We start from the raw sequence: 26,261 nt of genomic DNA, 5'->3' as shown, positions 1-26,261 counted from the left end.
ACAGCTAATACTATTACCCCGTCTCGGCTTGACGCTGAGTTCTGGGACACCGAGCTCAGTATTTAATTTTAAAAATTTACACGTGAAATTTATCAAGATATACTATATTTTTTCAATAATAAATTTCCAATTTATTATAGATATAAAATTTTAATTTAGAATTTATATAAAATTATATTATACCATTATCCAGGGAATCCATACAACTATATTAACTTAAGGAATGAAAATACTTGAAAAACAAATACAAAATTAGACTAAATAAAAACCAGATAGGAACTATACCATTAATTTTACTCTACTAAGGTTAATATGTATATATTAATCATTAATTAAATATTATCTTTTATTAATCTAACAATTTCTTCACATTGTATAAATATCGCAAAAGCATTAAGCTGTATTATTTTCTTATCATCGCTTACTCATACAACAACCTTGTATCACATTTTGCTAAACATTAATTTACTGCACCTATTATTTTTAATATGTAGATAAGACATTTATATATTGAAATTTAGATACTAACATGAGGCCAAGACCAAGACTAAAAAAACGCTAAGATATATTAAAATATTTATAATATTTTAAAAATAAGTTAAACCTTCACAAATCTTTTGAACTGATTTTCCTATTATTGCATCCTATTATTCCATAGAGAAGAAGAATCGAAATGTGAGGCTGATGAAAATAATGGAAAAGTTAAAGAAATAAGTCTTCTGAAATTTCAATGTATTCAAAAGCTTCATTCATTTTCTCATTCAATCGTTTAATGTTGTTTATAATCTATTTATATTTGAAAAAAAAAATCAAGGACAGAAGTTTGTTTACAAAATCCTATATTAAACCAATTGTCATATATAATCATCCATCATGGAAAAGTCTGTTAAAATACACATAACAGCCTGTTAAAATACATTTTTATTGCAGAGTAAAAATCTGAACTTTTTATGAGATATGTTAACATGGATCAACATTTTATATAACCGAAAATAAGTTTGAGTAGACCTTTTTGATGTAGTTCCAATGACAATAAACGTTTCGTTTATTTTAGTTTCATTCTCGTGTGTTTATGTAGAATCTAAAAATATGGTCGTAACCACATGCGATTTCAATGCGAATGAAGATATTTGAATATTTTAAAACTGATGATTGCTCACGATCGATTTTGGGGATCGAGGTTAAAAGATTGGATGGAAAATTTTAATTTTTTATTCAAAATAAAAATCGAATTTATGCATAATATCCTTGTTAACTAAACTGTTATCAAGCGACATGATTTTGTTTAGAAAAAGCTCTAGCTAATTATTAGAAAAAGCTCTAACTAATTTTTAATCTTTTTTTGGTCTTATAAAATTAGCAATTATCAAAATATTATTAAATACTAAGAAAATGTAAGAAAAAATAATTGCATAAAGACATTTACTATAGTATTACTACTATCGAATCTTATATTAATTCAATATTATCCATTTGTATCCAGACGATTTTATGAAAATAGTTTGTTCTAGAGCAAGTAAAAAATTTTCCTTGTAAAAATCCAAGTTTTTCTTAGTCATGTGAATAAGGGTGCTGTAAGCTGATATGATGATTTTGACATCACTAGCAAAGACGTTTTTCTAAAGATGGCAACCCAAAAAACTGTCTTATATAAGATAAATTTTTATTATTACAATTCACATAAGTTGTTAATTTTTTATTTGATGCAGCAATTCAGTAAGGGTTACTTTCCCTTGAAATTATATTGCTAAATTGATTCCAAGTTAGGATGGAAGACATCAAATATCTTCACATTGAAGCTACCATATTCTCGTATCGATATTTCCTCGCCGGTAAATTGAATTGATGATAAATTTATCATGACTAATAAGTTATGGTTTGCGAATGCCATTAATCAATTACCTACCTGAGTAGTTTAGTGGCATGGTGCCCAACTTTTATTCCATACGACTCGACGGTCAGGGGTTATACCTGAGCCGTAACTTACCACGTGCTGCGCGCATGTGAATTTTATTACACAACGGAAGTTTTGGTTAAAGGTTATTGCCAATTGCATTCCTCTTGTCTGCTCTCGAAGAGAATATTTTTGAAAATTATTTAGCAAATATAAATGAACAGTAATATTTAATGCTAATACAGCGTATACAATTTTTGTTGAATAAAGTCGCTTCTCGCACTAATTATATTTTCACACGTAGTTACAAATATTATTCGCAATCGACAGTTTTATAATTTTATAATAAAAAGAGACTCTAAACAAATTAAGATAAATCAAAATTACGATTCAATTCAATTAATTTCATTATTATTGAGCTTACAAATTGCTTGTAAGCACATCACGTGAGCTTGCAGATATATGCCAGAAACCTGGATGCATTTTTTTACTTCGCTAAATTTTACAAAATATTTTCACTGTGCATGTGAATTTTATTAAGCAAGGACAAATTCGGTTGAAGGTTATTGCACTATTCTTGTTCTCGAAGAGAATATTGTTGAAAATTATTTGGAGAATAATCTAAACATTATTTAACGCTATTATAGCACTTTTTTTTTGTTGAACTCATTTTTCTTACACTAATTTTTGTAAAAAAAAAATTTTTAATAAAAATATCAATAATAAAAATTAAATAGTATTGTTCGTAGTAAATTTCTTTGAATTATGAAGATAATATAAAAGAGAAATAATAATGCGTAGTACTGCCCTAGGGCAGGTCCGGGAGCTGTGTTAAACTCAAACAAAGTACAGAATTTTTTTTAGAATAAATACGAAACAGTAATCACAGAGACAAGATAATGGTGAAAAAAAAGTTTTATAAAAAATATATATATTATATTAGCAAGAGAAATTTCTGGGGAAAATTTCAATTTCCATATTACATGACATTAACCCGACATAGACAACCATTTAGTATGATTAACCTATTTATTATTATTAACCTGAAGTAATTGAAATTTAAGATAGCAATGTTAATTTAACCATCGTTGGATTGAATTCCAGAAATCAACACATCGTATGAAAAGGCTCGCCCGCAGGTAAGCGGTTAAGAGCGACGGGACTTGTTTCAGAGGTCCCTGGTTCGATACCCACTTCGAACAGCCTGTTGTCAGGCAGCAGGGACAACGGTTTTCTCTTGGAAATATAGATAGCAATATGTTTCCAAGTGAAAATAGCCCTTGCCCGACATTGCTGCACCAATAAAAAGTCAGCCCTATTAGATTAATTCTAATAACAAAAATCATCAAATATGAATGGATTAACCATTGGGTTACCATCTAAAAATACAAAGTAAGGAGAAGTTTCAGTCCAACAGCTCATAGGACGTAAGGTTCTGATTGCTGTTAAAAATATAATAAAAAAAATCGTATGAAAAAAGATTATTGTGTAAATTTCATTGATAATTGTATATGTAATGAGAAAAATTTGTGATATGTCAAATAAAATTGACATAGGTATAAAAAAAGATATATCGATAGATAATGAAGATATAGATATGCTTATGCATAGGTAAATAAGAAAAATAATTAGAATATTAAAATATTTCATAAAAAAATTATGTATAAAAATGACACGATAAAAACGAATCTGATATAAAACCCATTATAAATTAAATTAATATTTCAATTATTACATTTATTATTATTTTTTTAAATAGTTGATTAAAATTGTATTGCAAATAAAACTGCACCATCTAAACTGAGAATTTAGGATTCAAAATTTAAAGAAAATATATATGTATAACAACCTAGTGCATTTAACTTAAGATACATATAAGATGATGAGATTCTTAAACGAAATGGATGCTGTCTGAACCATTATTGTGAAGAGGGTACAGGGTCTGTTGTATGTCAATTCTCGTATAGGAAGCAGGATATCCTTTATTAATTGCAGGATGCTGTAGTAATCATAATTGCTAGTAAAACATGAATCAATATCTTAACACTAATGAATCAATAAATAAGCAATTATTAACACTGATCAAAAATACTTGGAAAGGTTGTACCATACAAGATAAAATTCTTTTGCTATTCTTGTTAGGTTGAGATTGGAAATTGATTAATTTCATTTTTTCAATAAATATATTACATATTGACAGGGTGTTCTATAGTGTAATGGTTAAGCTCTGAAACCCGCTCTGAAAAACCTGACATCGTGCATTAGCGACTTCAAATATGGATCAAAGATATGTTTCCAATTGAAATTAGCCCATTTTGGGTACTGCGGTATGAAATGGCAATGGTAAATCTCTTACAACATTCTTTCCTGAATCGAATTGAAATTTAATTCAGCTCATGAACCTGCCCTAGGGAAGTACTGCCCATTATATTGGATAATGAAAACAATGTCCTAATAAAACATTAATTTATAAAAAGAATAAAATTCGATTACGGTAATATTATATACCAAAAAATCGTTGAAACATTTTACGTTTACTTTTTCTTTACAAAATCACAATATAAAAAGTTATATCAGAAATAGTGTGTTATAGCTAATTATTCTTGCTAATTTTATTTGGTTCTTGAATTATAGCTAATATAGTTATATTGCTAATATAAAATATGAAGAGTTAAACTAATTATAAAATTTATTTTAATTAATGAATAAACTCAGATTTGGGTGAAACATTGGTAGTTGCCTTCCATATGAAATCTAAAGAGTTAAATTTATTTTATTCATTTTGCAATTTAATATATTATGTATGCTTAATTAAATGTTTTTTTAAGCATTTGTGAAACATTAATTAACTTCCCGCAGGGCAAGTTATAGTAATCACAAAAAAATCGAAAATGAAATTTTTTATATAAAGGTTTCTGATTATTTTGGCATACCTAATAATGTGTACACATTTTGTGTAATTTTTTTTGGGTTCCGTATCAAGATTTTTAATTACGGTACGGGAAGTTCCAGCAATTTGCCGTAAGACACGATACCATGCACCCCACTAGTTTATGAAAGAATTAAAATTTGGTTATGAAAAAAATCTTTAAACAATCTTTAAACTCTGTTGAAACCATTCACGTTTAAATTTCCTTTACCAAAAACAAGCTATAAAAAATAAATTGCAAATATTATATTATAACTAATCATTCAAAAATTTTATTTTGTACTTGAATATTAACTAATATAATTATATTGCTAATATGAAATCTAAAGTGTTTAGTAAATTATATAATTAATTATAATTAATTAATAAACTCAGTTTTAAATGGAACATTAGTAGTAGCCTTTTAGTTCTAATTAACGGAACGGCAGAGAGTAATTAGAATGAGAGTAAAATCTCATTTTACAGTTTTAAAACCACTGCACATGAATATTCTTCAATATAAACAAACCGTTTCATTCGCACGAAATGCAAAACATTCAAATATAAATATAACTTTACGATTGCATTGCTTCAATTTGTACACATTGTATGCTCAACTAAAGAAAATTTAGTTCATAATATTTTTTATTTTAAAATCATTTTAAATACTTTGTGCAGTAGCACGCCATGTTATTGAATGTAAAGATCATCGTTTAAAATATTTTAATTCAAAACTTTTTACTCATATTTTATACATGGAAATTATTGTAATTCCAATATAAGCTACTCATATTAATCAATGTAAAGACAAATATATTTTTAAAATTGAATTTGTTTATTAGAAACAAGTTCTAATAAGACATTGTTGTATAACAAAGACTTGGTTTATGCACAATGATGCAATTGAAAGGTCGAGGAAGCAACCTTTTAAAGGGCATTTTATACGTCATATTTCAAGAGAATATGAATGATAAGATCTGGTATAAAATTGGGAAAGGTCTGTGATAAAAGGCAATAAGTTATTAAAGAATTTCATATTTGAAAATTGGCAATAAAAGTATTCGCTGTGTGAAAAATATTGAACGACAAAGTTATACGAGTGCATTGTACTCTTTATTTGATTTAACAATTAATAAGGGTTCGTTCTGGGTAATATATTTCAGAAAAAAGTCATAAAAAAGTTTCATTTAACCCTTACCACTCGGCAATGACTTAGAAACAATCAGCTAGCAATTCGGTGCCGCATTTTGACAAAAACGTACCTGATGTAAACTTTTGTATGTTATGCAATTTGTTTGATATGAATTTGTGGACATTGAATGACATACATTTACAATAATCTTTTAATTTATTTTCTGCATTATGTTAAGGTTTAAAGTAAGGGGGCGTTCTTTAATCACGTGAGCGAGTTTTTGTGGATTTTTTGATCCCCCTCCCCCTTGGTGATACATGGTGATACTCAAAATTACCCCCCCCCTCCCCCGCCAAACATCACGTATATTTTCACTGTAAATTTTTTGAATTTATTTTTAAAATGTTTGAACTTTTTTTAAAAAAATACCCCTCTCTCCCCCACGTGATATTTTGTGATTTTTTGTCAAACCCCCCCTTCCCCAAAAAACCTCACGTGATTAATGGACACCCCCTAATTTCTATTCAGGAATTGATAAACGTCGTGGTAGTTTTTTCCACTGAAAAGTGTAATATCGTTTTTCATATGTCTGTTTTTTTATGAAAATTTGGCTTTGCGAATTGCTCGATCATTTTTCCTACTATAACTGTAAATTTTTAAAAGAGAACACTATCTTATCACTGCATAGATTTATTCTAAAAATGAGCAACCTTTTTCGCGCATTTGATTTGTGAAATTTTATGGCTGGCCGCACTTATAAATAATGTACAAAGCTTAATAAATACTAATAAATAATTATTATAAAAATCCTAATTCAAAAAGAATATATTTTATAAGCTAGTGCAACAAGAAAAGATTTCATTATAAATAAGTTGTTGATGAAATAAATAAAATTCTACTTTAGAAATGCTGGGCAAGCCGCAGAAAAATATTTAAAGAGCCGGGGGCCACGTGTTGCTCATCCTTCATCTATTCTATCCGACGTTTCAATACGAACTGAGTCTGAGATAGACTTATGTTGTCCTTATATGGAGACAACCTGTAGAAAGGGTTAAACATGGGAGGTAAATAACTTATAGGTATGTGATTTATGAAAATCAGGGTGTAAGTAGAATATATTTAATAAATATCTTAAAAAGTATGCAGTAGGTAACAAATGATCTGAAAACCACCCAATGCACTCGTTTTTCTTTAAAAGTGTCTTCTTTAGCGTGAAGCAATAAATGTGTATTTAGATCTGTTTTATCAGGTAATAATTAACCAATTATTAAAACACCTGGAAAATGTATGATTGTGTTTTTTAATCAGATTTGTCTGGATTTAAATATAAAAATGCTATCCCTAAATACAGCTATCTTGCATGCAATGCATGCGAAAAATGTGGGCACATCTTTGAGGGGGCGCCATCAAAAAGATTTAGATATATAATATGTAATATATTATCATAATTTATTATATTTTTTTTAAATATTTATAACATTAATAATAATTTCAAATAATTATGGACTTGTTCATATACTATCAATGACAAACTGTAAAAATAGTTTTAAAAAATACAAGGGAAGGAAGGAGGCGCTAAGGAAAAAATTGCACGCGGGCGCTGAAGACCCTAGCACCGGACCTGCCTAAATATATAATTAACATGCAAAAATACGAGCCTGAAACTCGCTTTGCCTTAACAACCACACATTTCGCAACACCTCCAACAATATTCCCAGAACTACCTGGGCTTACATCAAGACGCTCAAAGTCATTTTAATTTAATCTCCTCGACTCACCTCTTTCATTCCATCCAATCTGCCCAAGCTCTTGGAGGGCCTAAGATCATGCCCCGAGGGCACCAGCACGGGGGCGGAGATATCAGCAAATGATCGTCTGGATCTGCGTCTCTTGTCCTGGAGCAATCTGGCTGCCCTGCCTCTGCTGCGACGACTTTGTGCAGCAGGCTCTGATCCTGCTGCATCTTCGCATTCGGGATCCGATTGAACCTCCCTGGAACGCCGCCCCGTGGGGGGTGACGTCCAACGGGACACTAAACTTTCCAACATGGTAAAGGACAATGATAAAAGATAATTGATTTATGTAACTGGGTTAATTGAGGAACACTGAGGGAAAAAACATTTTTGTAAAATAATGTTTGGTGTGAAGTTTAAACTAAATCCTTAAACAATTTGAAAATTCAAACTGCAATTAATAGAATTTGATTACCGAGTAAGTTTAACCACCTTCACTGTCATGTCATGTTAGGTTAGGTGCAGGTGCAAACTTTGAGGTTATGTTTAACTTTGAGGTCCGTTAATTAATTTTACACACACAAACATTCAAATAAAACTTGTTCACGTTATTTAATTGAATCTATTGATATAAAAAACTGGCACAACTGTAACAACACCACGAAACTTGTCTTTCATTCTGCAATATGTTCTACTTAACCACATTCAACAGGTATTTTTGTAGTAATCACTCAAAGGCATTGATTAACCATACGAATGTTCAGATTAAGCTACGATTACACTGTTTAATCCTAAATAAGATTTAAAATATGCTATTGACACTGTTTTACTTGGTATTAACACACAATTCCACTGCAGTCAGTCTTCTGTGTCTGAACAAAACTGGTTTTCAGAACGAAACTCTTTTAGGTCGGCACTCACAAACAGTTTTTTAAGCAAATCGACACGCACAACACTAGGATATTGTCATTAAACCTAAAACTTAAATTATCAAACTAAAATAGTTCTTGTAGTTTATTTTTCTAAAAAGGCATAAGTAATAAAACAACACAGTACTTTTCGTATTGGCATTCGTCAAGCAACTAAAGAATCGTGTGTATGCGAGCATTGGTAGCATTGCCTCAATACACTCTCACGAGCGGCCACACTGCGTCAGTCCTTCTGACTCGCTTCAGAGCTGAAAAAGAAAGCAACATAATGAGGGCGCTGGAGAGCGCCATTTTTGAATAAATATTTTAAAATTTTAAAATCAAGTTTGCAACTGTCAAGTTCTATAAAAAGTAATGTTTTACAAAACAGTAATAATAGTCAAGGAATAAAAATATAAATATTGTCAGTTTATAATATATATTAAATTACTTAATATTTTGAGGAAATGTAGTGATGTACTAATTAATTTAAATTAAAAACATAACAGAAATTTCAATATATCTATAGAAATAATTTAAATAATTATAGAGTGTTAATTCTTAATTCCGTTTAAAATCAATAAAATTTATAATTGTTTTTTTATTGGTTATTTTATTTGGATTATTAATTTCTTAATAAATTCAGCTTACACGATAAAATATATTAATCAACGCTTTTTTTAAATAAAAAAATAACAATTTTATTTGCATTTAATCTGTCAAGTTCTATAAAAAAAGCAATATTTTACAATTCAGTACTAACTAAGACATATAAATGTAAATATTATCAAATTATATTACTTTTTAAATACTCTATTTTTAGGTAATTTAATATTTTATATTTTAATAAAAATAAAATACCTATTCTAATAAAAATATCAAAAATTGAGATAAATATAGTATGTTAATTCATAATTCTGTTTAAAACCTATTAAGTTTATAATACTTCTTTTTAATTAGATAGGTTATTTGAATTAGTTACTTCATATTAGTTATAGCTTGATATATAAAATTCAATTTTTAATGGCATATTTTCATACTAATATAAATTACAAGCATGATATTTTCAGTTTCAAAGTTAACAATTTTGTAATATATAAATAATATTTATATATTTTGTTATATATTTAGTTACAAAGTTAAAAACTCTGTAAAATATAAATATTATTTATATTTGTTAATTAATTGTTAACTTTAAAACTGAACTCTAAAAAATATGGTTTTATATTAGTATGGATTAAAAAGAAATTTCCAGAAATTAGGCTATATTCAATGCCTAAAAAAATTAAAAATTAAAAAAACCTATTTAATAAAAAAACAGAGTATTATACTTAACTGGTTTTAAACAGATTTATGAATTATACCACAATAATTATTTAAATTATTTATATACATATATTAAAATTTCTATTGTAATAGAAGTCTGCTTTTTTAAATTATTACAAAACTTATAGAATTTTCTATCTTAAATTTTGTACTATGAATAATCAAATAATTTAATTACATGAGATGTAAAACAACCAGAGAATGTTTGACATGTTTAGATATAACTGAGATTGAAAAATATATTTTTTCTATTTATAATAATATATGCAAATAAAAAATACGATTTAAAATATAATAACATTATATTAAATTATTCAGTTTGGCAACTTTCTTTGTGATTAAAAGAAGATACCAAAACCAATTACAGCTATAATTATTAAAAATCTTTAGATTATATTGGGAAAACTGATTCATAAAATTTTGTAATTATCTTATTACATATTTGTAATCTTAATTTGATTTAAAGTTGAATAAATTATTTTGATCTTATAATTGATATTTAAAAATAAAAACACATAATAAAATATTGTTGTTCTTTTGGGAAAGCTAAAAAAAATACTATAATAAAAAAGTTATTGAAATAATGTAAGTGAAAAATCGACATAAATTTCGTTTATATTTGTAAAAATATGCGCCAATAAAAAATTACTTAATTTTTTCATATATAAAATTATTTGGATTGACTTTTTTCGGAATTGAAAAAAATGTAAGAAGAATAAAACTATATTTATCAAAACCTTTATAATAAAATATAATTTTAGTTTAGAATACTCAGAATTTTATAATTATTCTAATAAATATTTGTAATCCTAATTCGATGCCGGATAAATTATTTAGATCTCATAATTAATAATAAAAAATAACATTTAATAAAATGTTGTTGCCCTTTTAGGATAGGTGAAAAACATACTATAATAAAATTAAATTTATAGAAATAATGTATGTAAAAATCGACATAAACTTTCATTTATATTCATAAAAATATACGCTAATAAAAATTACTTAATTTTTCTATATATACAATTATAATCATTATAAATAATTATTTTAATATTTGTAATCTGAATTTGAGTTAACGTCTGAAAAACTTATTTCATATATAAAGGCAAAGGCAAATAATTATCAATATTTAAGTTTAATGGAAATTGTTTTCATACAAGTGAAATTTTTACACATTAATAATTACAAATGTTCATCAAGAGTTTAACATAACTATAAAGAGTCAATTTAATATTATTTGATAAAATATATGGTGAAACTAATTACTCTTTATCTCTACTTTAGAGCATGATAAAAAAAAACTTAATTTCATACCTATAAAATATTTTTTTTATAAAAAAAGTTTATTGATGAAATTGTGACTCCTAACAATGGCAATAAAATGTATCCCAGCCGTCGCACCATAACGTCTTGTGTAGTGCCTGGCCGTTACCTCATGGTGCGATTATACATGCATACATCTCTTGCATTCGTGGATTTATTATTGTATATGCATATCTCTATTTCTGTTCGAATCCGAATGTATTGGTTTATCGCAAAAGTATACGTATACGTATATGTTTAAAAGGCAGCTCTCTCGAATCACACGATGACGACGGTTTTTGTCGCGAACTTACAGTTCATTCTCTCCTGCAACAGGTGGAAGATGGAAGACTGACACCCATGAAAGGCACTTATTCAAATATGTATGTGAATTTCATACTTTTGTATTGACGGAACGTTATACAAATATTGAGAAATCTATGGGAATGTTGGGATAAATTATATTTGTATGATGAGTTTTTTAAGTTGTTGATAAAAATTTTGATTATGTAAAAGTAATACTATTTTTAATACATATTGAGATGTGAGTCTCAGGCTGAGACTCTCAGCCCACTATCATAATATCAAGCTGATTGATATTATATCAGAGATATCGAGCAGTAGTGATATCAGTTTTTACTTCCAAGAGAAAATATATTTCGGTCACCCATGAAAGGCGATTATATTTGATTTCACATATATGTGAATTTCATACTTTGGTATAGTAGCAACGTTATACAAATATAGAGAAATCTTGGAAATGTTGTGATAAGTAATATTTGCATGATGGCTTTTTTAAGTTATGGATAGAAATTTAAAATATGAGATGTTACCCCCATAGTCCTACACCAGGCAACTTTGATGTCAAATTTTCACTTGAGGTTATAGATCTCAAATATAGCCTCAAGTGAAAATCGTCTCTCGTGGGTATAGTTGCATATATAATAAAAAATGTCAGCAAATACTTCGAGTATAGATAATTAGTCATAACTGGACTGGACAACCACTGGGTTGCCATACATTCGAGATCCATATAATAAAAAAAGTCAAAACAATTACTGAATGTTCGTACTGAAAGTGTGATAGATTGTAATTAACAAAAAATGAGATGTTGGTCTTTACAATTACATGGTTTCGAGTTGCATCCTACATAATATCATAATTAATATCATACTAATGAAATCAAGCAGTAGTGATATCAGTTTTTACTACCAAGAGAAAATAGACTTCAGACACCGATGCATAAAAAAGCTGCTAAAACTAGTGGTGTATGGCAGCAAAATTACTTTTCTTAAAAAATATTAAATTTTTTTAAAGTTAAAAAAAATTAGATTTTTGAGAATTTTGAAATTAAGACTTTTTTGAAAGAAATAAATTTTTGTTTTTATTTTGAAACGTTTTGGAAATTTTGAACTTTTTACAAAGCAATCGGGCTGCTTTAACTGCATAAAAACGAAATATGGAAGCGTGTAAGCGCCGAGCAAATAATGTTACGGAACCCATAGAAATGTAAACAAATTTTATACTAATTATTGAAATCTATATAAAATACTAGATAATTTGATACGCATATGTCTAATGATCATTTTTGGCAAATGGCTTTTTTTACTCTTCACTCGATCTCCAAAACCGCTAGACCTGCCTTCCCAAAAAATTACATAGTGCTTTATTTTGTTAATACAAGTAAAATGTTTTTTGAATTATTAAAATCGGATACTATATACTCTTAAAAACTGAGTTACCGTTTTTGGTGCTTTGCCCCGTATCTTCGAAACAGCTGGACCTGCCTTGTCCAAAAATCAGCACGTCTCCTTATAAATAGGAAACGAATGTTTTTTGAATCACTTAAATCGGTTGAACCGTATTCCCAAAATCGTAGACAAAAATTTGTATCCGAACAAACACATACATATATCAACTTTTTCTAAAGTATGCCAAAATGTTCAGAAACCTCTAAAACGTAAAGATATATAAAAATCTTGGTATGGAACCCATAGAATATGAACAAAATTTGTTCTTATTATTGAACTTTCTATAAAATATCTGATAATTCGATGAGCAGGTGACTAATGATCATTTTTGACCGCCAAATGGCATTTTTTGACCTTTTTATTGGATCTACGAAACCGCTCGACCTGCCTTCCCAAAAAATTAAATAGTTCTTTATTTTATCAATACAAGACAAATGTTTTTTGAGTTATTAAAATCGGATACTCCGTTCTCTGGAAAACTGAATTACCGTTTGTGGCACTTTTTGCCCCGAATCTTCAAAACGGCTAGACCTGCCTTGTCCAGATACTAATCAGCACGTCTCCTCATCAACAGCAATTGAATATTTTTTGAAAAATTCAAATCGGTTGAACCGTGTTCCCAAAATCATCGACGAAAATTTGTATCCGCACACAAACACACACACACATACACACACATTTTTTCTAAGGTATTCCAAAATGTTCAGAAACCTCTGAAACGTAAAAATATATAAAAATTTTCATTTTCGAATATTTTGCGATTAATGTAACTTACCCTACGGGAAGTTAAAAATTGTATAATAATATAATAATTATATAATAAGATGAGCAAATTGTCAAGGTGGCAGCTTATATCAAGAAAATCGTGGAGAAGCACTTTTAAATAAAGTGCAAATAAATATGAGTGTTTCATCATATAATTCTATGTTATGATCATAAAACACTTTGAATTTTGTAATTAAAATATTACTAATTATTTTTATGAATACGATAATTATTTTACTACACGAAGGTTAGTATCAACAAATTAAATTTTTATTAATGTAAAGATTCTACTTAATTAGATAGTAGTCGGTTGACCATCGTGTAATATTACATTAGTCGTCGCCTTGACTTTGATATGCTCGATGTAAACTTTTACAATAACAATGCAACGTACAACAATGAATCGAACATAATCATTTTCGCGAATTGAGCATTCGTGGAATGATATTATCAAAGTATGTATATGCACATGTGCATACGGATCGAAAATAAGAGCTGATATGGCATCAGGTCCGTAGGTCCAAACGATTTTCTCAAGAACAGAACAGATACAATATTTCAGTCAAGATTGAGTATTGATTTCTTCCGAGAAATTATATCAGAATAAAGAAGTATTTAGCATGCTGTACTTAATTGGTTTTCTTATCATCTTATTCAATTTGTGCTGGACAAATCTATATTAATACATACATCTTATAAAGTTCAACTCACGAATAGATTTTGCCAATTTCGGAGATGCTCCTTGCCTAGTGAAATTTAAAGGATTTTAGTATTCCAACTTTTGCTGCATATATGTATATACATAGGTAAGAGCGGGGCTTAAAGATCCGCGGGTAAAAAAGTCCATCACCAATGTTCCAAAAAGAAATGAAGTTACGAGTTTTGTAACAATAATATTTGAAAGTAGAGGGAAATAGATGCATAAGCAACCATCACCTTCATTCTTACGACGTTGGTTTCGGGAGATAAACGGCAATGTTTGAAAATCCATAAAAAAGTATTTTCTTTTGTTGTTAGTTTTTTTGGTCGTGAGCACTATTGTTTAGTTTATGAAACCTTAATATAATTTTTAAGTCTACTTTTTTCAATTGTTTTATAAAGTCTATTGTTATTTTTAAGTTATTTTCAACAGTTTTTTAATATAACTCTTATAAAAACTTAAATTTGGGTAGGGTGAAAAGGACCATCCAATCCTTTACCCTGACAAAGGTGTAAACAATAAAAAATAATAAATAACAAACGAAATTTAGTTAAAAAAGCAATTTTACAAGAAATAAAGTAAATACATTTTTATTCCAAATGTTAATGCATATTTCTGACAAAATGCCAGATCAAGGTTATATATAGTGTTATCTGTGTATAAAATGCACTCATAAAAAAAGCTATGTTACAAAAAATTAGGTAAATTAATTTTTATGCCAAATGTTAATGAATATTTCTGACGAAATGCAAGATCAAGGTTATATACAGTGTTATATCTGTATAATATGTACTCATGAAAAAAGCTATTTTATAATAAAATTATACTTTGCATTGTTTGAATAATGTAGCTATTATTTCGTAACATTCTTTTAAAATTAAAAATAGTATATTGGAACTGGCTGTCCCCAAGCTGTTTCATTTTACCCCGCCTATGGGGTAAAAAAACCAGTTGTTAAATTTTTTAAAATACAACGCAAAAAGCACATTTCTACAATCATGAATTAGCTGGGAGTTTTACTGAACATAGTCAGATAATTGTTTTTTTGATAAGTGTTATTTGTTGTGACATAATTGTCTTGGTTTCCACAATATAATGATATCTAATAATTAATTATTTCGTATTTTATAAGTTTATTTAGATATTTTTTATGCAGATTGAAAAAAGGTTGTTGCATGTGCTGACTATAGTTTAGTTGTCTTGAGCTGTTAAATAGTTAATTATATTTCAATCGATTTGGATTATAAGATAAACATATACTTGATAATAAATATTCATTATTATGATACTAATACTTATCTACAACTTTTCAAATTGGATTTTATAAAATCATCAACGTCATCAAAAGTAATAAATAAATAAAATGTATATGATCAGGTTTTAACCAGGTCCTTTTCCATTTAACCCCGGACTCGTCGGGGTAATAGGTATAAATATATGCATATAAATGCCTGTATTTTATAATAACTGAGAGACTAGTAAAAGTAACAAGAGGAGAAGGTTGTAGAGTGAAGATCAATATATATCGTAAACTAAATAGTTGTTTTATTCACTTTTCTTGTGGTGACGGGATATTTATAATTTACAGTCCACTTCATATCTTCATATTAATCAGAATGATCCCCAACAGTAGATTAAAAAGAGTTAGACATAATATTAGTCTGTGTTTTCTCTAATGATCTGTTAAACAAAATAGATTACAGGTAACCCCCGTACAACACGGTAGTTATGTTCCAGAAAACGAGCGTCTTATGCGAATCCGTGTTATAAGGGACAAAGAACTAGTATAAATAGAGGGGTTCCGTTCCAAGAATCCAAAAAAACATGCTACATATCATGATTTTATAATAAATATTGTTATATTTATTCATTTTTAGAAGTAATATACATTACTTGAATTATATGATTTTTTTCGTCATAATTAACAAGTAAGTGCTATTCAACATGATCCTTTTCTTGCAAAATATCCTCTTCTTCTGAGCAGTTTTCTATACTATCTCCAGATCCGTGCATTATGGTTTGCAAAAAAAATTATATTTGTGATTACTTGCTTTTAGAAAATTGATATTTATATGTTCAACACATGTAAAGTAATCTTTATTAAACTTTTATGCTCATTTTATTTAAAGAATTGCTTAAGAATTATTTAATATATTGTTCGGATAATCCTAGATTTTTTTCGATAGAACGTACGCGCTCTAATAAAATATATATCAAATTTTATCTTTTGCACTAGTTTCATCACATTTATTGAGCTGTTGTACGATTTTAGTAATTTCAGATTGAATAAAGTTTGCTTTCCATAGGTTTTACTATATTTCTTATTTTATTAAACCTTTCCTCAATTCTTAAAGCGTGTTATGCAAACCCGAGAGTACCGTGTTATGATGAGGTGGATGGTTTCAATTCTTAAACCGTGTTAGAGCAAATCCGGGTTATAGAAGTACCGTGTTATGCGGGGGTTACCTGTATATTTTACGAGATCTTTGTTACCGAGATCATTTCCACCGGAAGGTCCATTACGGTCCTGTCCTGTTGTTTGGCTCCAGAGTATAGTGACCTTTCTTTCAATTGAGTATTACAGACACCATGTCCAAATACTTCATGTCATTATCCACTCGCCGAGATGAATGATATCAAGGGTTATTTTATAAAGACTTGTTTGGCGATTTAGATCTCCTGCGATACAAGATTCGCATTTCCAAGGATAAGGAGTGATGCGTGATCGACATTGCATCGCCGTCCCAAGTTGAAAAGTTGTTGTTTCATTGACATTCGGATATTGTAATATGATTTTTAATGCAAAAGTTACGCATTTTTTGTTTTTGGTTTTTATATAAGCCGTATTGGCCTCACCTTATGGGTTTTTGAACATTCCTTTGTCGCATAAATTGGAAAAAATTACATAAATATTGTGTAGGCCAGAAAGCACTCTACAAAATTTGAACAGTTGGTTGCTTTAAAACAGTGTGATCCCAAATAACTAAATTTCCTAAATTTGATTTCTTATCAGTTCCAATATTCCAATATTTTTGATATCAGTATCGAAATGTGGTTCCACAGAAAAATTGCCCCTTTGAAATTTTATAATCCTGCTGTAGTAATGGCGAGCTTCCACTGAATTCTCTACACAACTTCTTGTTAAATATTTTCAACTTTAAGTTATGGTAATCGTTCAAAAATTAAGAATAACAATGTTTACATATGTATACATTTCGGAGGATTCTAAACATTTTGGCATAATTTAGAAAAAAATGATGTATGTATGTGTGTGTGAGCGTATGTATGTATACATTTATTTGTCTACGTTTTTTTTTTGAGCACGAATCAACCGATTTGAAATAGTCAAAAAGCAATCGATTTGTATTGATAAGGAGACGTGTTGATTAGCTTTTTGGCAAAAGTCGGTCCAGCCGTTTTGGAGATATGAAGCAAAGAGTGCAGAAAATAGAAATTAAATTTTTGAGAAAGCAGAGCATCCGATTTGAATGATTCAAAAAACACTCGATTTGTAATGATGATTAGCAAAGACAGGCCCATCCGTTTCAGAGATAAGTAGTTAAAGATGTAAAACAAGGTGTATTATTCCTCGAATATTTGATTACGATACGGGAGGTTCCAGCAATTTTCCTTAAAGCACAATGCTATGCACCACTAGTTTCAATTTGATATTATAAATATAAATTAATATTATAAATCAATTAAGTATTTTTAACTATTTTATTATTATTATATACAGCAATCAGAACTCATGGGTCCTAATAGTTGTTGGGATGATTTGGCAACCCAAAAGTTAACCTATCTCTATGAGATTAATTTTATTGTTACTGTAATAGCGATGAGTTCTTTATTGATGCAGCAATGCCGGACAACAACTATTTTCACTAGGAAACATATCGCTATCTATATTTTTAAGAGAAAACTGATGTTACTACTGTTTGAGATCAGATTACCTACGGAAAAGTCCTACATATAAATAAACTACTTTACGTAAAAAATTAATAAAGAACTGTAATTTTGTAAAAGTGATATTTAAAACAAGGATATTTTTTCCCAAAAACCGTCAATATACAGATGTATGGTAATAGACGACATCGAGTATACTCACTTTCACTCCAATATTTATCACTCTAGTTAAATTTTTTATTGTTTTGGTTATTAATATTTCAGAAATGAAATTTTTAAATTTTAAATACATTTTTTTAGATAATGTTTGAAAAATCCAAAAATATTTTGTGTAATAAACACTTTGCCGGCTTTCTGGCTTGTACAGCAGTGTCACTGTTAAAATTAATTTTCGATGGGATTAATTGAATTAAATTAATTTAAATTAAATTAAATTAATTTAATTAAACTGTTAAAATTAATTAAAGAGATCTGGCCATTACTCCGTATTAAAAATGTGGGTTAGTAAGCACTGGTTCCGGGTTTAAAATCTACCTTTGTCACCTTGATGTCAAGCAGTATTTTTACTTAAGATTATAGATCTCAAATATGATATCAAGCTAAGATATATGGTCAGAGCATTGCGACAAAAAGAATTCAGATCATATTAGAAATATATTTAATAAACCCTCATAAGAAAAAGAATTGATCATTCTTTCGACTGTGTTGACTTCTAGAAAGACTAGGTTAAAAAATTTACAACAGCTAATAAAACACATAGTTCTGATACATAGGTATAAGCCTACTACTATATACTTCTCTCACTTTATAGAGCCCAGGCAAATCTGATCACCCACATAAAACACAACACAACATATTATAAAATATCTTATTAATTTACTAAACTTACTTTATTTTATTAATCTAATTCAATCTACTATCCATTAAAGCAATTTCATAAGGCGTGGGTTTATCCACCTTTGTCAAACACATTATCTCTCCGTAAACATTTCGCAAATGTCGATGTCATTTATTTATACAGCTTCGGGCTACAAAAGTAAATATATGTAAAATTATACGACTCAGGTAAAATATAATAAACATACAAATGTGCTTCGGCGGTTATGGACATATTTAACGACTTAAGAATTCATACATCATAAAATAAAAAAACAATTTCACGCGCTTAAACACAAAAAAAAATATAATGGACTTGTGTAAATAAAAATTTAGTGGATTAATGGTAATAAAAACGAGTTATATAAATCATTAATATTATAGAAAACTATTTTAAACAAATAAAATCTTTCTATCAAAGTTAGATAATCTACGAAATGCTACGAGAGTAGTAGAAAAAATAATTTTTTTCAAGAGATTTTCAAAATATTTTCTCTAATAAAATTAATTCAAAATAATTTTCTCTTAGCAATTAACTACATAGATTACCTCCTATGTGATTTATTTTCAAATTTGATTCAATAGGTTCAATTCCCACTTTAGGCTACCCAATATCAAACAGTAACTAGTGGTGTATGGCATCGTGCATTAAGGCAAATTGCTAGAACTTTCCCTACCGTAACGAAATATTCGAGGAATATTAAATGTTTTCAAATAAATTATATTAATATCAATACTGTAACATTGACTAATATTTATTACAATTATTTAAAATGAATTACAAAGTTATAATTTTTTATTTAGAGTATATAAGTGATCTTGAGAACTTTAGCCAGAATTAAAATTGAAATCTTAACTACCCTACGGAAAGTTAAAAAGTACGTAAATTATTTGTAGACATATTGCAAGTATTTATAGCTTTGACATTTTTAAAATCTTGATTTTAATAAAGTATTATTTCCCTAAAGTCAGTCTGGTCAAGCCATTAATAAAGTTAACAGTTATAACCATTCGTTTAAAAATTGTTATTTTTAGTTTAATCAGAACGAACAAAAATACTCCATTTAAAAGCGTTAAAAATGCAGCCTTCGTTTCAAAAATAAAAAAAATATATTTTAATGTGTATACAAATATTCGCATAACTTATTTCACAAACGTATAAGTGTATATTTATTTTTAGAGTATTTAAAAATAAATAATATGGATCAAAGTATGCGAGCTATTTCGGATCAATGAATATTTGAGAAAAAACGTTTTAAAATTAGCATTGATAAATAAACACTTTTTGTATTTATTGTAATACGAGTAATATACTGATGAATAAATTTTATTTTGATAACAACACTTTTTATTTTGAATAATAATATCATCATAGGTTATGAGAGTAATTGGGGCCAAAATAATTTTTTTTCAAAATTCTACCCTTATCTTTGGGCCAATGCACGGGACATCAGAATTCATTTTAAAAGTATGGTTTCTTCAGCAAAGTATCTTATTTTGATCAATAGAATCCGAAAATCATATGTGCCTAAGTGACCTGGCATGATTTTCTGAACGTATAAACGAAAAAGGGCAAATATTTCATTTTTTGCAAATTTTATACATATAGAGAGAGAGAGAAAACTTAAACTTTCTTGATCCATACATTATTCCACTACCTTAAAATTTGACAAAAAATGTTCAGTTGAAAATTAACAATATGAAAATACTAAATAAAATTGATGACCTAAATCTATTTTAAATCAGACCATAATTTGATGCTAATAAAAGCTTATTATAACAAGACAGATGATTACAATACAATACATCAATGCACAATAACAAAGTTACAATGAATATACATTATTTTTAGAGAAATTGAAAACTTCACAAAAGGAGTTGTATTAAGTATAGTCTTAAAGTTGATAGAATAATATACGTACTTAGCCCATATATAAATAGAGTGGGTATCTGGGTTAAATATCGAATAGCAAATGTTTAGATCATGATGACTAGATCAAATTTTATAATTGTAGTTAACAATGCCTTCCGAAGTACGCCTTGGTCGATTTATGACAGTGGAAATGATACAATGAGTTTTTTCCCATATCATAAATATAAATAATCATTGCTCGCCCGTGGAACCCACTGACTAACTGCCTCTGTGTGTAGTACAACATAACACTACTTATTATTACGAACCCGAACATACAATTGTGAACATGAACGGGAATAGTACGAGATCCAGTATATATATTTTATGAAATTTAGAAGTTATTAGGTATTAAATTTAGGTTTTGACACGTTTGTATTTGCACTCTTGCCCTCTTTAAGAAGTACAGAGTTCTAAAAAACACTATTATAAATACTTATTAACCCTATTCATACAATTGGGATCTACTGGTCTCCTTCAAAAAAATTTTAGGCCTTTAAAATTTTTACCTCATTTTTCACCTATTTTTTTTTTCATCTGAAAATAGCACTTTCGGGGTATAGCAGCATGAAAATATAAAATATAGGATCGGTATTAGATAAATTCTAATTATAAAAATCCGTTAAATATAGATAGATCAATAGTAATGCTGCCTTCCAAAAAAAAGCAGCGCGAAGAAAGTTTGGACACAACATTTTACAGTGAGGTGCATGGCATCGTGTCTCAAATTGTTGGAACTTCCGGTACCGTAATTTAAAGAACCCAAAAAAATTACACAAAATGTGTACACATTATTAAAATCTCTATAAAATATCTGATAATTTGATGTACATATGTCGAATAAACATTTTTGACCGCCAAACGACATTTTTTTAACTTATTTTCATTGAGAGTCCATAACCGCTGGACCTGCATTCCCAAAAATTTACCCAGTTATTCATCTTGTAAATACAAGTAAAATGTTTATGAATTATTAAAATCGGACGCACCGTTCTCTTAAAAACTGAGTTACCGTTTTTGGCACTTTTTGCCCCATATCTTCGGAACGACTAGACCTGCCTTCGCCAAAAACTAATCAGCACGTCTCATTATCAATACAAATCAAATGTTTTTTAAATTATTCAATTCGGTTATTCCATATTGTCGAAAATGTCGAGGACATTTGTTTGAACCATATACGTGAATTTTAAAATTAAAAATCTTGGAACGGAACCCAAAAAAATTACACAAAATGTGTACACATTATACAAATTTCTATAAAATATCTGATAATTTGATGTACATATGTCCAATTAACATTTCTGACCGCCAAATTACATTTCTTTAACTTATTTTTATTGAAAGTCCATAACCGCTTAACCTGCCTTCTCAAAAATTTAACCAGTTTTATCATCTTGTCAATATAAGTAAAATGTTTTTTGAATGATTAAAATCGGACGCTCAGTTCTCTTAAAAACCGAGTTACCGTTTTTGGCACTTTTTGCCCCGTATCTTTGGAACGGCTAGACTTACCTTCGCCAAAAACTAATCAGTACGTCTCCTTATCAATACGAATCGAATGCTTTTGAATTATTCAAATCGGTTGATCGGTGTTCCCGAAATCGTTGACCAAAATTTGTATCCGCACATACACACAAATACACACACACACATACATCCGTTTTTTTTTCTAAGGTAGGCTAAATTATTCAGAAACCTCTGAAACGTAAAGATATATAAAAATGTTCATTTTCGATTTTTTTGCGATCACTATAACTTACCCTACGGGAAGTTAAAAATATAATATAGTTTTTATTGCATTTCGTTGCTTAAGCACCTATTTATTAATTTAGTGTATAAAAAGTTAAGTGATCATAAACTCCCAAAGAAGAATTTTAATATCTTAAAAAAAACGGCTGCGCCGATTTTAAAAACATGAATGTCATTCCGTAAAATTTAATCGACCGATTTGTTTCTTTATAATTAGCAATTAAGTGTAAAATTTTTCCACGTTTTCGCAAAAATCCTTAATCGATTTTGTTAAAGCTTAATGGTATTAACGAACATCCTAAAATAGATAGATATAATTAATAAAGATTAATATATTAATAAACCAAAATTTTATATTCCGTCCGCGTTTTTCGAAAAACGGCTGCATCGATTTTGAAAATTTAAAAGCTATCCGGTGAAACTGAATTAACCATATTGTTTCTCTATAACTAGCAATTAAGTGTAAAATTTTTACGTAGGGTAGAGCGGGGCTAGTTGAGCATAGGTGCAAGTTGAGCAATCGAAATATCTCGGAAACTATTCACCGTCCGTTTAAGCATTATATGGCGGAAAGATAGATGTTTGGGAGAAATAAACATCCCGCAATCGCTAGTGGCCGCTGGACAAATGAGTGAGGCTCACGGCCGTTTTGTTTATTTTGAGACCAAAAAGTAAAAATGTAATACATCACGAGTTTTCGTCTGGTTTAGTCAAATGTTATTTATTTTTAATCAGGTAAATGTTATTCTTCCATATAATTATAGTACTTTTAATATGTACGGAGATTCTGGGTTTAATTCTCACGGTTTTTTTATAAACTCACTTTTATTTTGAAATTCCGAGTTGGGGTTAGTTGAGCATAGTTGCTAAACTTGTTCTGTCATAAGACAATTACCATCAACTTCCAGAAATGAATTATTATTTTTAAGATTTAAGCTAAGTCTATGAGAAATAATATAAAGAAATAATAAATTAAACAAAAATACTGAATATAATGGTAAAATAATTCCTAAGATACGATATTGTTTTGTTGATTCCACTTTTCGTTAATTATTCAAAGAAAATTACTATAAGTTTTGTTTTCTCTGTCAATAAAGACTATAAATATAGAACTGGTTATTAAAAACTTATTTCATTTCATCACTAATCGACATTGAACCTATGATTTCATTATACTTCCTTTGTGCTCAACTTGCCTCACCTATGGGGTACATTGAGCATACTTGACTTTTTGCATTTAAACAGCTGTAGCCTTTAAATTTTACTTATTATTAAAAAATAGTTTTAACACTTTTGTTAAGCGATAAACAACAAATCCATTAAGCCGTATAGCAATTTATTGAGACTTTTCATTGAGGAGCTACATCTGTTTAAGTAAAAATTTGCTCAACTAGCCCCGCCCTACCCTACGTTCTCGCCAAAAATCCTTAATTTTGAGATTTTTATTGACAATCTTGTTGAAGCTTCATGATCTTGATAAACATCCTAAAATATGATTGGTGTAGATACTTTACGTATAAGAAATTTTTAAGGTTTGCAATTTTATTGTGACAATTGTAAAGGCTGCTAAATGTTATTACCTCAATCGATTATTTACACATATAGGGAAGAGCATCGAGGAAAAATACAACTTACATCTAGTATGTTTTCTTTTGGCTACCAGCTCTTCGTCTATAATATTGTAGTAGTAACTTTGTTAGTGGGCAAAAATGACCACTTACATTACTTATTATTTCTTGTCCTGTTCGGCGAGTTTCACTGGCCAGTCGGTGACCGCCCGATTTTTTCTTCGCCGACTTTGTTGCAACATTTGTACGAACCACTATGTTCAACATTCGTAATTGTTGATTGTAAATGTCATTTAAGGCGATTATATTATTCGTAAAAGGACCACTTTTATTGAAAAAGAATTATCTTATTGCATCAATAATTACTCAAGGTTTCCAAATTGAGCAATTAACATTAATTCAATTGATAAATGAACTATGTTAATGATGATTGCAATTTTATGTGCATTTTTAGGATTGAAATATGTATGGGCAATAAAGATAATTTGATCTCTTTTATTGAATTTGCAGGATTTATATTTTATAATATGCGAGCCAAAAACCATCAAATTTAAACTACAAAGCTTGATATACTTTAGTGAAAGCATATTCTTTTTATTTTTAAGACTTCATCGTTGTGGTTGGATAAATATAATAAAATATTTAAAAGATTCAAATAAAAAGCTTGCATCATCAGTTCAATGTTCATGTACTCGTATTAGTATTTTTAAAATACTCCAACATTTTTTTTTATAAATAATTCTTTTAGTTTTTTATGATATTTTAATATAACATAATTTTATTAAAACGAAATATAAAACATTAATTTGTGTCTTTTAACTTTATTAACTTCTTGTATGCCGATCTATACCGTTTTTTTTATTGACGCATAAACGCTTAGTATTTCTAATTATTCTTTACAAAAATACAAATCCGCGAATTGTTAATTTCACTTTTATGTTAAATTATGATGGAAAGGCAATACATATAAAGAAGAAAAACCAACGGCACTAATTTGTAGGAAAGTATAATTAAGAGAGAGCATCATTGCATTCTACATCCTCCCCCCATGAAGTAACGCCTAACGATGGTTCGACTTACGACATACCGAGGCCAAAATTTAAGTCTGAGATACGTAAAAGTACTTTCTTCGCTCTATATAAAAAAAACTATTTATGTTGAAGTTTATTATTCGAAATAGAGCAATTATTTTGTGATCTTGACAATTTAAATTTAATTCAGGAAAATGTGTTTAAATTTCATAATTTTGCATAATCTGATTGCTAATTATTAATACAAAAAAAAATATAATAAATCTAGTCGAAACACTAAAAAGAGTATTAATCATTCGGCATTCTTTTTAATCAGGAAGTTTTATGAAACATAAGATCACATAAGGTTTTCATCAATGAGCCGTATACAACGTATTGTTTGTACATGAACATTTAATTAAATTTTCAAGATACATACATTCATGTGATAATTCTATTTTATAATATTACTTACGGTTTTTCTATCAAAATTATCTTGACCGTGCTTGTCATGTCGCTATGGGAATTCTAATATTTAAATACATGTTTATAAAAAACATGTTCTTATCAATGCATGGATGACTTATTTGATTATTAAATATATTAGGAAGTGAATAAATCACACTAAAACATAATGTACTAATATTATAAGAAAATAACAATATTATAATATAGGTAGGTATAATCAGGTATTTTTATTGTACTCTCAATTAATCTAACATGTATTTCAAACCAGATGTAAGTGGCATTTTGCCTTCAAACAAGTTGCCTGACTTCGCGGTATGTGCAATTGACTTAATCTACCAAAATTGAGATTCAGC

General features: G+C 28.5%; 1 protein-coding gene across 1 annotated transcript in view; it reads right to left on the bottom strand.

Moving 5' to 3' along the window:
* The window catches only part of LOC113368466, a 383,698-nt gene extending 374,907 nt beyond the window's left edge, over positions 1-8,791 (bottom strand). Inside the window, exon 1 of the mRNA XM_026610010.1 lies at positions 7,713-8,791. Within this exon, the coding sequence (XP_026465795.1) occupies positions 7,713-7,982 (270 nt within the window). The 5' untranslated portion in view covers positions 7,983-8,791. The remainder of the gene's footprint in view (positions 1-7,712) is intronic.
* Positions 8,792-26,261: the final 17,470 nt, after the last annotated feature.

Source organism: Ctenocephalides felis, unplaced genomic scaffold (genome assembly GCF_003426905.1).
Source record: "Ctenocephalides felis isolate EL2017-DRISC unplaced genomic scaffold, ASM342690v1 CF-g0.4_SCAFFOLD_01170, whole genome shotgun sequence".
NCBI classification, from domain to species: domain Eukaryota; kingdom Metazoa; phylum Arthropoda; class Insecta; order Siphonaptera; family Pulicidae; genus Ctenocephalides; species Ctenocephalides felis.
Note: the sequence above shows the minus strand (reverse complement) of the source record. Positions and strands in the feature narration are given on the sequence as shown.